The sequence below is a fragment of the Eulemur rufifrons genome, chromosome 15 (assembly GCF_041146395.1).
Source record: "Eulemur rufifrons isolate Redbay chromosome 15, OSU_ERuf_1, whole genome shotgun sequence".
In the NCBI taxonomy this organism is placed as follows: domain Eukaryota; kingdom Metazoa; phylum Chordata; class Mammalia; order Primates; family Lemuridae; genus Eulemur; species Eulemur rufifrons.
In genome coordinates, this window is record NC_090997.1 from 46,663,223 (window position 1) to 46,676,437 (window position 13,215).

General features: G+C 38.9%; 1 protein-coding gene across 2 annotated transcripts in view; it reads right to left on the minus strand.

Moving 5' to 3' along the window:
* The window catches only part of MDN1 (midasin AAA ATPase 1), a 145,451-nt gene that overhangs the window by 57,386 nt on the left and 74,850 nt on the right, over positions 1-13,215 (minus strand). For both annotated transcript variants that reach the window (XM_069488449.1, XM_069488448.1), the window contains exons 41-51: positions 12,330-12,419; positions 11,962-12,225; positions 11,552-11,813; positions 9,070-9,229; positions 7,541-7,657; positions 6,759-6,967; positions 5,642-5,790; positions 5,067-5,278; positions 4,523-4,743; positions 2,979-3,092; positions 550-682 (exon numbers count right to left, since the gene is read on the minus strand). In XM_069488449.1, the coding sequence (XP_069344550.1) occupies positions 550-682; positions 2,979-3,092; positions 4,523-4,743; positions 5,067-5,278; positions 5,642-5,790; positions 6,759-6,967; positions 7,541-7,657; positions 9,070-9,229; positions 11,552-11,813; positions 11,962-12,225; positions 12,330-12,419 (1,931 nt within the window). The remainder of the gene's footprint in view (positions 1-549; positions 683-2,978; positions 3,093-4,522; positions 4,744-5,066; positions 5,279-5,641; positions 5,791-6,758; positions 6,968-7,540; positions 7,658-9,069; positions 9,230-11,551; positions 11,814-11,961; positions 12,226-12,329; positions 12,420-13,215) is intronic.

The following is a 13,215-nucleotide window of genomic DNA, read 5'->3' on the forward strand; positions in this document are numbered from 1 at the left end:
TCTGAGGTACATACCACGTTAAGTTCACCAAAATCACATACTCATTATTGTTGTGCTTTTCTGTAATGAGTGCTATACTTCAATTATAAAATTATTTTTAAAAATTTGTTATACTCACGGCCAATGAAAGAATTCTATTGATCATTAAAGAATGAGGGAAGATAGGCTCATACATAAATTGTGTAAATTTATATGTGAGTGTGTACGTAAGTATGCAGGTGCTGTGTACATCTCCAACGTTTGAAGATGGGCAATGATGTGGACAGAGAGCTGAGGAAAGGATATGTGAGAATGAGTAAGGGGAAAATGGCAGGAGCTATTGGGAATCAAACAGAAAATAGCAAAAACATGACTATACTATGATAGAGGATTAACTTTAAAATAGTAAATCCCACCCATCAATGCTAAGATTGAGGGCAATCATGTCTAACATCCCCCACCACTTCTCAGGTTCACAAAATTAAACACACATATTTGACGGTTTTAGGAAAGGTATAATCTGTGAAGTTAGTGAGGCAAAAAGTGGCCACAGCACCAGGTTTCACCTACTTGTTTGCGACTGATTCTACAAGAGCAAAGAGCTGCTCAGGATGGTCTGTTTGCGGGTCGAAATCCATTGAATTTCTAATGATGTCCAGGGCCTGCATATTCCATCGGGGGTCCAAAGGGATCACAAATTCATCTAGTTTAAAAATAAAGCAAAAAATAGAATTTTGGAGTTAAACTCCTTGCCTGGCAAGTTTCAGTTGAATATTTTCATTGTTACTTTGATCGCGCTGAGTCCTGACAGAGAAGAGGAAAAAGAGGGAAATACTGTGAGTTTCAGCCCATGATAGTAGAAAAGCAGGGTTTGACAGCTTTTACACTATTTCCTTTCCAAATGCAATACCTCTACCAGTATATATGAATACATATACACTGACAATTAATCCCACTGCAGGATATAAATATAAGGCAATCTCTACTAGAACATAACATTCCAAACAATGAATTCGTTTCCTCAGATCTCACTACTGGTCTAAAAAGAATCCATGGGCTTAATTACCCCATCTGTCACCATCAGCTATTTAAAAAAAAAAAAAAAAAAAAAAAAATTTTAAATTTCATAGCAGAAAATGAATGAATACATTTCATCTCCTTTCAATAAGAAAACTAAAGATTATTTCACTTTAATTAAAAACAATTTCTCTACAACCATAGAGTATAGCTGCTGCTGCTGCTATTGCCTCACAATCCTTTGGCTCACACTTGCTACATCTGCTGTAAAGTAGCAGCGAGGAGACTCTGGCACTCTCTAGAGGTTGTGAAAACTCAAATAGGATAGGCAAGACACACCAAAGGGTAACATTCATTTGAAGGTGGCTAGCAGAGTGGTTCAGTTAAGTACTTTAAGTTTTAAAAGCATCCACCACATAGTAGAGTATCAAGGACATACTATGAACAGCAAGGTATATTAAGGAAACCCATATTCCAACACCCAAGAAGACAGGTTAAGATTACACAATTGAAAAAGAAAGTTAGAGCTAATTAAAGCTAATGTATTCCAACAGAAGACAAGCAGTATTTGCTGAAAACGGAACGTGCTACTCTATAACTATGTTCTTAAAGACTATAACCCTTTCATAATGGAAAGCCATGATTTAGTTCACCAGGGCCTGACTACTACTAGTTTTCTCTATTGTTTGATTTTTTTTTCCCCCCCAACATTCACTCCATGACCTTTAATGTACATAAGGTGACTGATTTTAGCACAAAAGCATCATGCATATTTTCCACAAACCAAATGGCCAAAGGTGTATTTTGATCAATACGAAATGAAGATAGAAATGGAAAAGAATCTGGTTTTTTGAAAATGCCCCTATTTTTCTTATTAATGCTTATATTCAATCAACTTTATATTATTCTGTTTCAAGAAATAACTTTGTACTCTCACTCCTTATTTAAAAAATCCTCTTGAATACTTTTACTAAAAAATTTCAAAATACTAAAGGGGGTACAAATGTTTTTGTTACATGGCCTCATTATATAATGTTGAAGTCAGAGCTTTTAGTGTGCCTATCACCAGTGTTCATGGTACCAGACAGGTAAGTTTTTATCCCCCACCCGCTTTCCCACTCTCCCTGCTTCTTGGTTTCCAATGTTATTTAAATCTCTTTGTGCCTATACGTACCCATCACTTAGCTCCCACTTATTAGTGAGAACATGTGGAGTTTGACTTTCCATTCCTGAGACCCATCACTTAGGATAATGGTCTCCAGTTCCATCTGAGTTGCTGAGAAAGACATTATTTCATGCCTTTTATGGCTAAGCAGTACTGCCTGGCGTGTGTGTGTGGTGTGTGTGTGCATGTGTTTGTGTGTATACATATATACACATACCACATTTTCTTTTTCCACTCATGAATTCTGAATACTTCCTTTGATTAGATAGCTTTGATGTCTATTTCTTTTATCATTGTGGTTTTTATAACTTTGTAATTAAGACTTATATTTTTTACCACTAAGATTTTATATTTTCTGAAGTAACTGATTCTGTGTAGCTTTCCCTTTAAAGGTCAAATATCTCATGGTTTGAAACTATTCCTACTAACAGTGCTAGCAAACAACACAATGTTAAAAATCGAGGGGACTTCACAGAAATAACAATTCCTCCAGTTTTCAAACATAGGTAGAGACGGTGAACGATGAGCTGAGAATCAACAAGCCAGTTTGTGGCAGAGTTGGGGCCAGAGTCCACTCTATGAACTCCAGGTTCTTTCCTCTACATTGTGTTTTCATCAGCCTCCTTCAGAAGCTGAAGGATAAATGGATACCTTAAACAAAGAAGCAGAATTTGCTCCTGCATATTGTGAGCCTTCGAAAAAAAATACTGCGTCTTCTTCCCATGAACTCAATAGACAAGATTACAAAACAATACTGTATTCTTTAATACAGTATTACAAAACAATACTGAGCTAGAAATCAAAAGTAAGTGCATACCTGTTATATTTGGTTGTAATATTTTGATAACATTACTGACCCCAGCTGGGAGGGAACTTGAGTAAAACTTCCTAAGAGATGTAGCACTGGCTTCCAAATGAATCTGTATTGCCTCTGTGGAAGGAGAAGCAAATGTTAGAATCTAAGACAGTGCTGTCTAAGAAAACTTTCTGCATTGCTGAAAATGTTCTATAGCTGCGTTGTCAGACAGAGAAGCCACTAATTACATGTGACAGAACTGGAAATGTGGCTAGTGCAACTAAAGGAAACTTTAGATTTTATTTAATTTTAACTAATTTATACTTGTATTTGTGTTTTAGTTCTCTGTGGCTGGCTAGTGGCTATCGTGCAGCACAACGCAGATACAAATATTTAGACAGACTAGCACATGTGTCACAGAATAATATACACATCCATTGGCTTATCTACAAGTTCTCATGGCATAGAAATAGTCTTATAAACTCAATTACTTTAGTTAATTTCCACCAACAAATTCCATGTCCTGTACTTTACAATCTAGGCAATGTTATTGTTGATTGCCCCCCTCTTACATGAAAAACATACAAAGAAAGTATAGTTGGCCCTCCATAACCAAGGACCATGTCAAAAATATACAAAAATTTAAAAACTAATTTAAAAAACAAAACAAAAATATTACAGTATAACAACTATCTACATAGCATTTACATTGCATTAGGTATTATAAGTAATCTAGAGATGATTTTAACACGTTGACTAGGAAAAAAAATTTTTGTTGGGGCCAGTGTTTTATCATGAAAATATAATAAAAATTTCAAAGACAAAATGATCCTTTTTAATGAAAAATTTGTTATTTTTTTTGTTTTCTGTGCATGAGTTATATGCAACTTAAAAAACAGTTCACATGGCTCCCAAGGTGAGTTACATGTTTCACAAGGCCCAGGGCTCAAAACTAGCATGAGTTAAATATAACTCACATGGCAGTTAACATGTTAAACATACAGGAGGATGTACATAGGTTATATGCAAATACTACGACATTTTATATGTGGGGTCTTAGCACCCAACTATGTTGGTATTCACAGGGGATACTGGAACCAATCCCTCCCAAGGATACCAACGGACAACTCTAAATATGACAACTTGGAGCACTGGAACTAAAATAAGATCAGAATCTTACGTACCTTTAGGGGAAATGAATTTATCAAAAGTAACACTTTTCCCAGACAGAATGGTTATAAAGCAAAAAAAAAAAGTTGTTCAAAACAAAAAAAATATAGTACACTTTCTTTTTGAATTTGATACAAAGGCGGACGGACATAACCCTAAAATGCTATGGATTATATGTGAATAAAAGTTTCTCGTGTGCTACATCTAAGGGCGGACTTACTCCTTAATTTTTTAACAGCTACACATACAGTAATGCTAGGTCACAAACTTCTTTCTAGGAGGCCTCCCAGCTGTAATTTCAACAGTGTATGCACAGAATAAAAAGCTGCTGAGCCACTTAAATGGGATAAGTATATATAAATCCCCCCATTGGACAAATTAAGCTTTCTACTCACCAAGCCCCTGAGGTATGTTCTTGGCTAAATGATAAAGCCATTTAACTCTGAGCATCCAATCTTGATTAGTTGCTCTTTCTATGAGCAATTTCACAGCCACGGTCAACACATCTGGTTCATCAATCCAGTTAGTATCCACTTCGACTGCACTGAATTTCAGGTTCTCAGGGCTGGAAGACTGCATAATTTTCCCTAAGTCTTGCCAAGTAAGAGGCTGACTCCTGAAATTCATTGGAATGGGCAAAGTTAATACTAACATAACCTTTTATTTCACATTTCAAAGAAGTGAGAAAACTATTTTATAAATATTGGACCAAAGATGGTAAGGAGGTAAAAGATGAGTCTCCCACAAAGGAAGATAATTAAAACACAGACCTAATAAATAATAGAGAGTGACATCACAATAAATAACAACATTATAACAGCTAGAGAATAAATGGCCATATAATGCTCTGATTGAATATGCTGTGTCCTGATCATTTCCACAAAAGGCAAAAACTAGTGAAGCAGCCAGACACACACACAAGTTGAACACTCCGCTGACCTTGCCCAGCTGCTGGTTTTCATGCTCATCCTATTGAGGCAATATGCTAAGATCTGTCCATCGATTCGGACTACAGAGAGGTGAGAATCTTCAGTAGCAAAGAGAACTGAGGGCACAGAATCTGGCCACAGTCCCATGGCAAGAATGGAGTTTCCCCAGGTTTCATGTGCTCGCAGAGTAGAAATATGTTTCTCCAGTAAAGCCTGCGCAATCTGGTAGGAGATTAAAAACACATGGTACAGAGGCACCAACATGTAAGTGCTACACTCAAAAAAACTAGTGAAGTGTTAACAGTTTTCTCGGATCCATGTGACCATCTCATAACAACTATCATGCACATTCTTCAATGCAAAATGCCACAAGTTAAATTCTACTTTTGCTGATGACATAAGTTGCAAGAAAGGAAACATTTACTCTATTTTCCAGAAAAGTATCTAGGTACCAGATCCTATTAGAACAGAACTACAATGGGCAACTCTTTCAGATCATTAAGATTACCACCTTTAAATAATTCCCTCCTACTCAATAACATAGGGCGTTACAACTTAGAAACTGTGTGAAACACTTCATAGTACCTTCTGGTTTGTTGGTGAATGCTGGGAGCGGACATACACTTCCCAACATGCTTCAGAAAAGGCTCTGTCTAAACTCAGCCCTCGCTGCAGGTACTGGACAATGAGTACGACTGTCTGGATCAGAGTTGACACTGAAGACGTTGGAGAACCTATAAAAAACATTGCCACCTATGAGCAATAGATTCTTCAAAATCTCTGATGAAAACAGATAAATTCTGCCCTCACACCAAACATCCTTCCAATCACCCCCACCCAGATGGTTACTTTATAAAGCCTAAGTAGACTCTATGGGTATAATGCACTGGTGAGAGCATTTATATTCCTACCTCCTAGCTCTCCTCTTTCCTCTCCCCCCCTCACCCCCGCTCCCCGGCTGTCTGCAGTATACCATTGGGGACCCATTTACATATGTGATAAATCCTGGTCACAAATACCCTCAATCTAATGCTGACACACACTGAATGTGGCAAAGGAGTGCTCTCATAAAGGACCATGGGCTTTGAAATACAACAGACCTATTGTCAAATCTCAGTTGTCATTATTAACTATCTAACTTTGACAAGTTAGGTACTCACTCAAACACTGAGCCTTATAGGTAAAATGGAAACGTGCCTTGCAGAACCAATTTAAGGACTAAATAGGTAACCAGCATTGTACCTAACACACAGTAGTTATTCAACTAACAAGATTGCATTTATTATTATGACCCCTTTTTGTATAATTGAACATTTGGAAAAAAAATCAGATTTGTCTGTTTTAAGTAACTCAAACTTTCCTCTTTATTCCACCTTCAAGTACCACTACTGACCTGGGAGATATGATGGGCCAACTTCATAAATCCCAGTGCCTCAAGCAGTATTACTCAAAGTGTTGGCCTCTGCATGCATCAGAATCACCTGGGAGGCTTCATTAAAATACTAATTCCTGTGCCTCGCCCTGACCTGCAGAACCCCATCTCTTGGGGTATCTGAACATTTACATTTTTAACAGGCTTTCCTGGTAATTTCTATTTCTATGTACACTAAATGTAAGAACTCTTAGATGAACAGTCCAATGGAATAACATACATTTCTACAAGACTAAAACTCTGCAGAGGCCCAGAAGTCAAGCACCTCACCTGCAACAGTATTCCGGATCTCTGTGTGTAGAGCCAAGAGGATGTCACACACACTGTCCCCCACCAAACCAAGACTGTGCAGCAGAACTTTCAAATCCAGGTTGTCTAGGAAGCTCTCATCACCTTCTCCTGATATGTAGATTTCAAGTCCACGATTCCTCATAGCTCGGGATATTTCTCCATGAACAGGATCCATTGAGAGAAAAAGCCTAGAAAAACAGCAATTCAAAGAAAAGAAATATTTTAAGTGCAACCAATGGTACAGCTCTGCAACAAATTATGAGAACAAATTGTATGTGGCTCATCTTCAGAGAGTTCACTGAGGCAAACACCACTACCTCAGTATGTGCTACTATCACCTGCATTCTATCTTCTACTTTTAACATGCATCAATACAGCAAATCACTTTATCCAAACCTACTCTCTAAAAGAACCATGTACTGTTTATCCACTACACCTTTAGCACTACTGGAAAACTTCAAAGATCTTACTTCCACATATTCCCAAATCAGACAGTGCTGACTGACTTTCTAACTCACCAACAGAGAGCAGAAAAGGGAGCAATGTAGTCTCCTGAAACAACTGCAATGCTATTGTTTGAAATCTCGTCTAGGAGTGCCTGGTAAATATTAGAGCCTCAATAAGTATTTAACTGAATTAACGAATGAGTGAACTACTTCATGACTCAGGTTTATGGAATATAACATATAAGGAGGTCCTACAAAACGTCTACCTCTGCTGAGACTGTCAGATTCCTAAGCAGTAACTTGAGAGATAAATACCTGAAATTGGGATTTGGTGTTATTGTGGGAGTGGATCCATCTATCATTCCTCTCTCACTAACAGTAAGGACACCTCCAGGTTCAAGTAAAGCATTCAAACGATCCAGCACTGATGGGCTGCAGAGAGAAAAGGCAAATTGTGGACATGCTGACATGCTACTTTCCTTATACAAGCCTCCAACTGCTTCTGACCCACATTTTACTTTCGGCACGGATCACTCCCCACCACCCCCAGATAGAACTGTGATCTCTTTCAAGAGTGGATTCCCCACCAATTCCCCTTCACGTTCCCCAAAGAACATAGCCCAGACCTTTCTAAATAGTAAATATACAAAATATTTGTTGAATAAATAAATGAAATTAAGGAAAATAATAGTAAGTTTTCTACACTATAACTCTTTCGGTTTCCACTTTCCCATCCCTCATCTCTCAACATTATCAAATGCATTTAAGGATTTCAATTTGCAACGTTCAGAAAAAAGTCCACAAAAAGACCCATCATCTTACCTGCAGTGGCTTCTACTATGCTAACTGTGTATGTACGGTAGTGTTTTACTTGTCCTTTTCCTTACTCTAGGATCAAGTGATACACAGTTGAACTGTTGTCATCACTGATATACATTTACTAAATGTCTGCCCTGTGTCAGGTCCCCCATTTCAAAAATCTGCACTTAAAAATGACTCTGGGGCCGGGCGCGGTGGCTCACGCCTGTAATCCTAGCACTCTGGGAGGCCGAGGTGGGCGGATCGTTTGAGCTCAGGAGTTCGAGACCAGCCTGAGCAAGAGCGAGACCCCATCTCTACTAAAAATAGAAAGAAATTATATGGACAGCTAAAAATATATATAGAAAAAATTAGCCGGGCATGGTGGTGCATGCCTGTAGTCCCAGCTACTTGGGAGGCTGAGACAGGAGGATCCCTTGAGCTCAGGAGTTTGAGGTTGCTGTGAGCTAGGCTGATGCCACGGCACTCACTCTAGCCTGGGCAACAGAGTGAGACTTTGTCTCAAAAAAAAAAAAAAAAAAAAAATGACTCTGACAAGCTAGGCATGGTAGCACATGTCTGGAGTCCCATTTACAAGACGGAGGAAGGAGGATTGCTTGAGCCCTGGAATTTGATGCTGCAGTGAGCTATGACTGCATTACGGCACTCCAGCCTGGGCAACAGAGCAAAACACCATCTCTAAAATAATAAAAATTAAAAAAAAGAAAAGACCCTAACAAAACAAAGACTTGTGATATTAAATAAAAAGACCTAACTCAAAGGATGTTGCCTGGAAAAGTAATCCAGTTTTGTTAGCCTTCAATTCAGTTTGAATTATAATACAGAACTGAAATCCTGCAGATATCTACTGACAACCTACCATTGCTCACCACAGGGAGAAGTCTAAAGAATATGGCTGAGGATGTGTATCCAGTCAAGATAAATAATGTATTAAAAATACCAGAGCTTCCACTTGGGTTTCTACTTTAACAAGCATATCCCAAACTTCAAGTAGGCCCATTCATGATCAGGGGTGAGGTTCTTACTTGCAGAAGTTAACATTGTCCATCAGAAGCCAGTCTCCAGACTTCAGGGCCTGAACCAACATGCTGTCAACCCACTCAAATGTGCCGTGGCTGAGGCCACTGGATGATTGCATAAGCTTAACTCCAAAGCTTCGGAACTCTTCCACAAGTTTGGCAAACTCTGAAATGCCACAGGCAAGAATCACCATGCATAGCACTTAATTTCAAACCAAGAACTAAGAGTTTATGGGAAAAAAAGTTGAAACTTCCAGCCCAATTATTTTAAGAGTTCATAACAGAATAAATGGGAAGGTTTCTTTGCTTCTCTTTAAATACACGTAGGAAAATTAGGTTTGAAATGGAAAATATGTCTTAATGGCTTTCTGACTTAATGGCTTGATACTCAGAGTTGACTCTAGGGTGACGGACAAGGTAAATAATTTTTTTGTATTACAATTTCTCAAATGGCATGAAGGAGGATAACGTTTCCCACCTACTACTGCATTTATACTATCAGAAAGTACTACAAGTTGGCAAGTGCAATGAATGTCATTAAACTTGGCTTCCTTGACAATGACTATTATCACGTGGTTACTACAACTGGTATTTATCTGCTAAGTATAATATATACTTTGTCCAGCCCTTCCCCAGAAAATTTTCTATTGATTTTACTTAGAAATTGTTTTATGACCCTTGTTCACATCAAAATGTAATATACATTAGATTCCCACTTCTAACCATAAGGGAGAAAAACATGCAACTTGACCTCCCCCTGTTGTCAGCTAGAAAACTGGGCAAAACACATGAAAACAACAGCTTTTAATTAGTGGATAACAGGCAGCACAGGACTATGATATCTGCGGGAGAGAGAAAAAAAATTAAGCAAAGCCCCTTTATGGCCCTGGCCATTCTGCCTGGAAGCAATTTCTGGATTGCAAACCAGGGAGGGGGAACCCAAAAAGATTGCAGAAGTTTCATGGAATTGAACAGATAGAGTGGGGTTCAGAGAGGCCAAAGCAACTAGAATGAAAAACAGAGTGCTTAAAAGGAGGGACCTATTCAGAGAAAAGAGCTCCAAAAATCTAGATAAAGGACCTTGGAGTCCTTGGCTAAACATCCACCTGCATGTGCATATAAAAGGTAAAGCTCTACAAGCACGAGCAAAAACTTCCAAGGAAAGGACAATTACTGGGGAAATGTGAGGCCAGAGTTCACGCAGGGCTGAGTATCATTCCAGTTCCCGCTAGCCAAAGTGAAGAGCCAGTAGAAATGGTTTAAGAGTCATGCCTCAACAGTGGGGCTAAGCTAGCCCTAGAGTGAAGGTTTCTAGGCCTGACCTTAAAAGCAATCTTGAAAAAATCAAAATGATCCATAAGCAACTTAACTGTCCACCAAAAAACGTTCTAGTCTTTAAAGAAATATAACAAAATGCAGTACTCAGCAACTTAAATTCACAATGGCTGGCAGCCAATCAAAATTACTAAATATACAAAGAAAAAAAAGAAAATATAACCCATATCCCATACTGCAGCCAGCCTGAAATGCTCAATTTCTTGAGGCATTAGTAATAAGTAAAAAATAGCCAATGGCCAGGCACAGTGGCTCACGCCTGTAATCCTAGCACTCTGGGAAGCTGATCCAGGAGGTTCCCTCGAGGCCAGGCATTCGAGAAGCGTTCTCAGCTTGAGCAAGATCGAGACCCTGTCTTTACAAATATTTTAAAAATTAGCTGGGCATGGTGGCGCGCACCTGTAGTCCCAGCTATTTAGGAGGCTGAGGCAGGAAGATTGCTTGAGCCTAGGAGTTTGAGGTTGCAGTGAGCTATGAAGATGCCACTGCACTCTAGCCAGGGCGTCAGAGCGAGACTGTCTCCAAAAAGGGGGGTGGGGGACACCAAGAATAAAAAAGCTTTATATGTTATTTTATCATTATAGCTGATAACACACAAAATGAACCATAAAGCTTATAAACCAATTTCTTTCCTGTTTGATTTTTTTTCTTTTTTAGGATCACCAATTCAGAATACTTTATCTCAGCTTCATTTTACTTTGTAGGCCAAATACTTCCAACTTCTGATTGTTAATCATTAAATTGCTAAAAAAAAAAAAAAATACGTCCAGGCACAGTGGCTGACACCTGTAATCTGGAACTCTGGGAGGCCAAGGCAGGAGGATGGCTTGAGGCTAGGAGTTTGAGACCAGCCTCAGCAACAGAGTGAGACCCCTGTCTCTATAAAAAAAATTTAAAAATTAGCTGGGCTTGGCGGTGCATGCCTGTAGTCCCAGTGACTCAAGAGGCAGAGGCAGGAAGATCACTGGAGCCCAGGAATTCAAAATTGCAACGAGGTATAATCATGCCACTGCACTCCAGCCTGGGCGACAGAGCAAGACCATCTTAATCAATCAATAAAAATATGACCATTATATTTGTAAATGTATTTCCTGTAAATGAACACAATATGGGCAACAATGAGTGCCTGATATATACATCGAAATATACATACCCGCCTTGGAGTATGAGTTGATTTTGTTGTTCAGTCGCTGTATAAGCAACAGTACTGCTTCCAGCTTATTGAAAATCTCCATAGTGATACCTTTACCACCTTCTCCAAGACACTTGGGCTTATATGTCAGAAGAAAATGACTCCAGGCTCGCAGTACTACTTCTGCATCATCAGCATTGACAAGGAGGCTGTCCCTTAACAGTGTCCTTACAGTACACTCCACCTTCTCTAGCAGCCACCTCCAAGGTCGTATAAGATCAACCTGCAATTTCCAGACCACATGAACTCATCATGGCCTTGGCCAGGGTCAGAGAATAGTTATCTGTAGTCACCACCAACACAGAAGATCCTCAAATCAGACCACGGGGTTTATTACGTCTTGCCAGAAAATGTGAAGGCAGACTGGTTACCTGCTCAAATCCACCCAGAAGCTCAGTAGTATCCATTGCACTGTTCATAGCCATGATCTTTAATGTGTGGCCAGTAAGGTGTGCCAGAAGCTGGACAAGGCTGGTCTTGCCCACAGAGGCTGGTCCTACGAGGATGACCATCCAGCTCATCTGCACACACTTCATGATTGACTCCAAAGCCTGGAAAGACTGGTGCAGGAGCAACAGGGGTCGGCGGGACGGGTGAGGAACATAGCTGCCTCGGGAAAGGACTGAGTAGCCCAGCTGAAAAGACATGCCAGTGAGATTTCACAAGCACACCTGGTAGTGGGAGTAGAAGAAACCAAAGAAAATTGTAAAAGAAGAGAAGATTATCCTAGTCTCCTCACCTGAACACCGTAGGGAGTGATATGAAACAGTCTGGTTCCCAGATATGGGTTAGAATTTGAACCAAACATATCCTTGAATACAGTAATGACCTAAAGGAAGAAAATAATGCAATCAAAACATAAATCACTCCAACAAAATCTTAGGCAAACCTTCTAGAATGAGTATTTCTAGAAAACATACACAGTGATGAGAGTCCCTATCCTGGGAACACTAGCCACAATTTTCTCATCCTTTTGAATTTTCTCTTATAAAAATGATAGACCGCATTTATTCAATTCTTTGGACTTCAAGTAAGCTTGAGCCTAAGAACAGAGTAGTCACATATCCCAAACTATTTGATATTCCAGTAAGAATGCACCATAAATTAAAATGAAGCCCCAAACACCGTGACAAATCTAAAAACGCAAAAGGAACTTGCTGTAATCATTCCACATACCACCAATAAAGAGGATAAAAAAGAATAGTAATTCAAAGATTATGAAGAATAATGACCATTTATTGACCATCTACTATGTACCAAACACTGTATCAGGTACTTTAACAGATTATTTCACATCCTCGTGACCCTGCAAAATACGTATCATTTCCATTTTATAAATACAAATAACAGCATTCACAAAAATTATAGAATTTGCCCATAATTGGTAACGATTTTAAATCTAAGCCAGTCTGCCTCCAAAACATATTATCCCTCCAATATTTATGTAGATATGAAAATCACAGTTATTCCTCTGACCAATTATTTACATTCAGTTACCCCATCTTTAGTAGTAAAGCTGTTAGAAAATATTAACTCTATTTGTTTTTTAATTTCCTTTAAAATTTAAGTCTAAGGAGTAGGAAAGAGGTGATAGAGGTATGTTTAAAAAACCACTAATTTAGTCC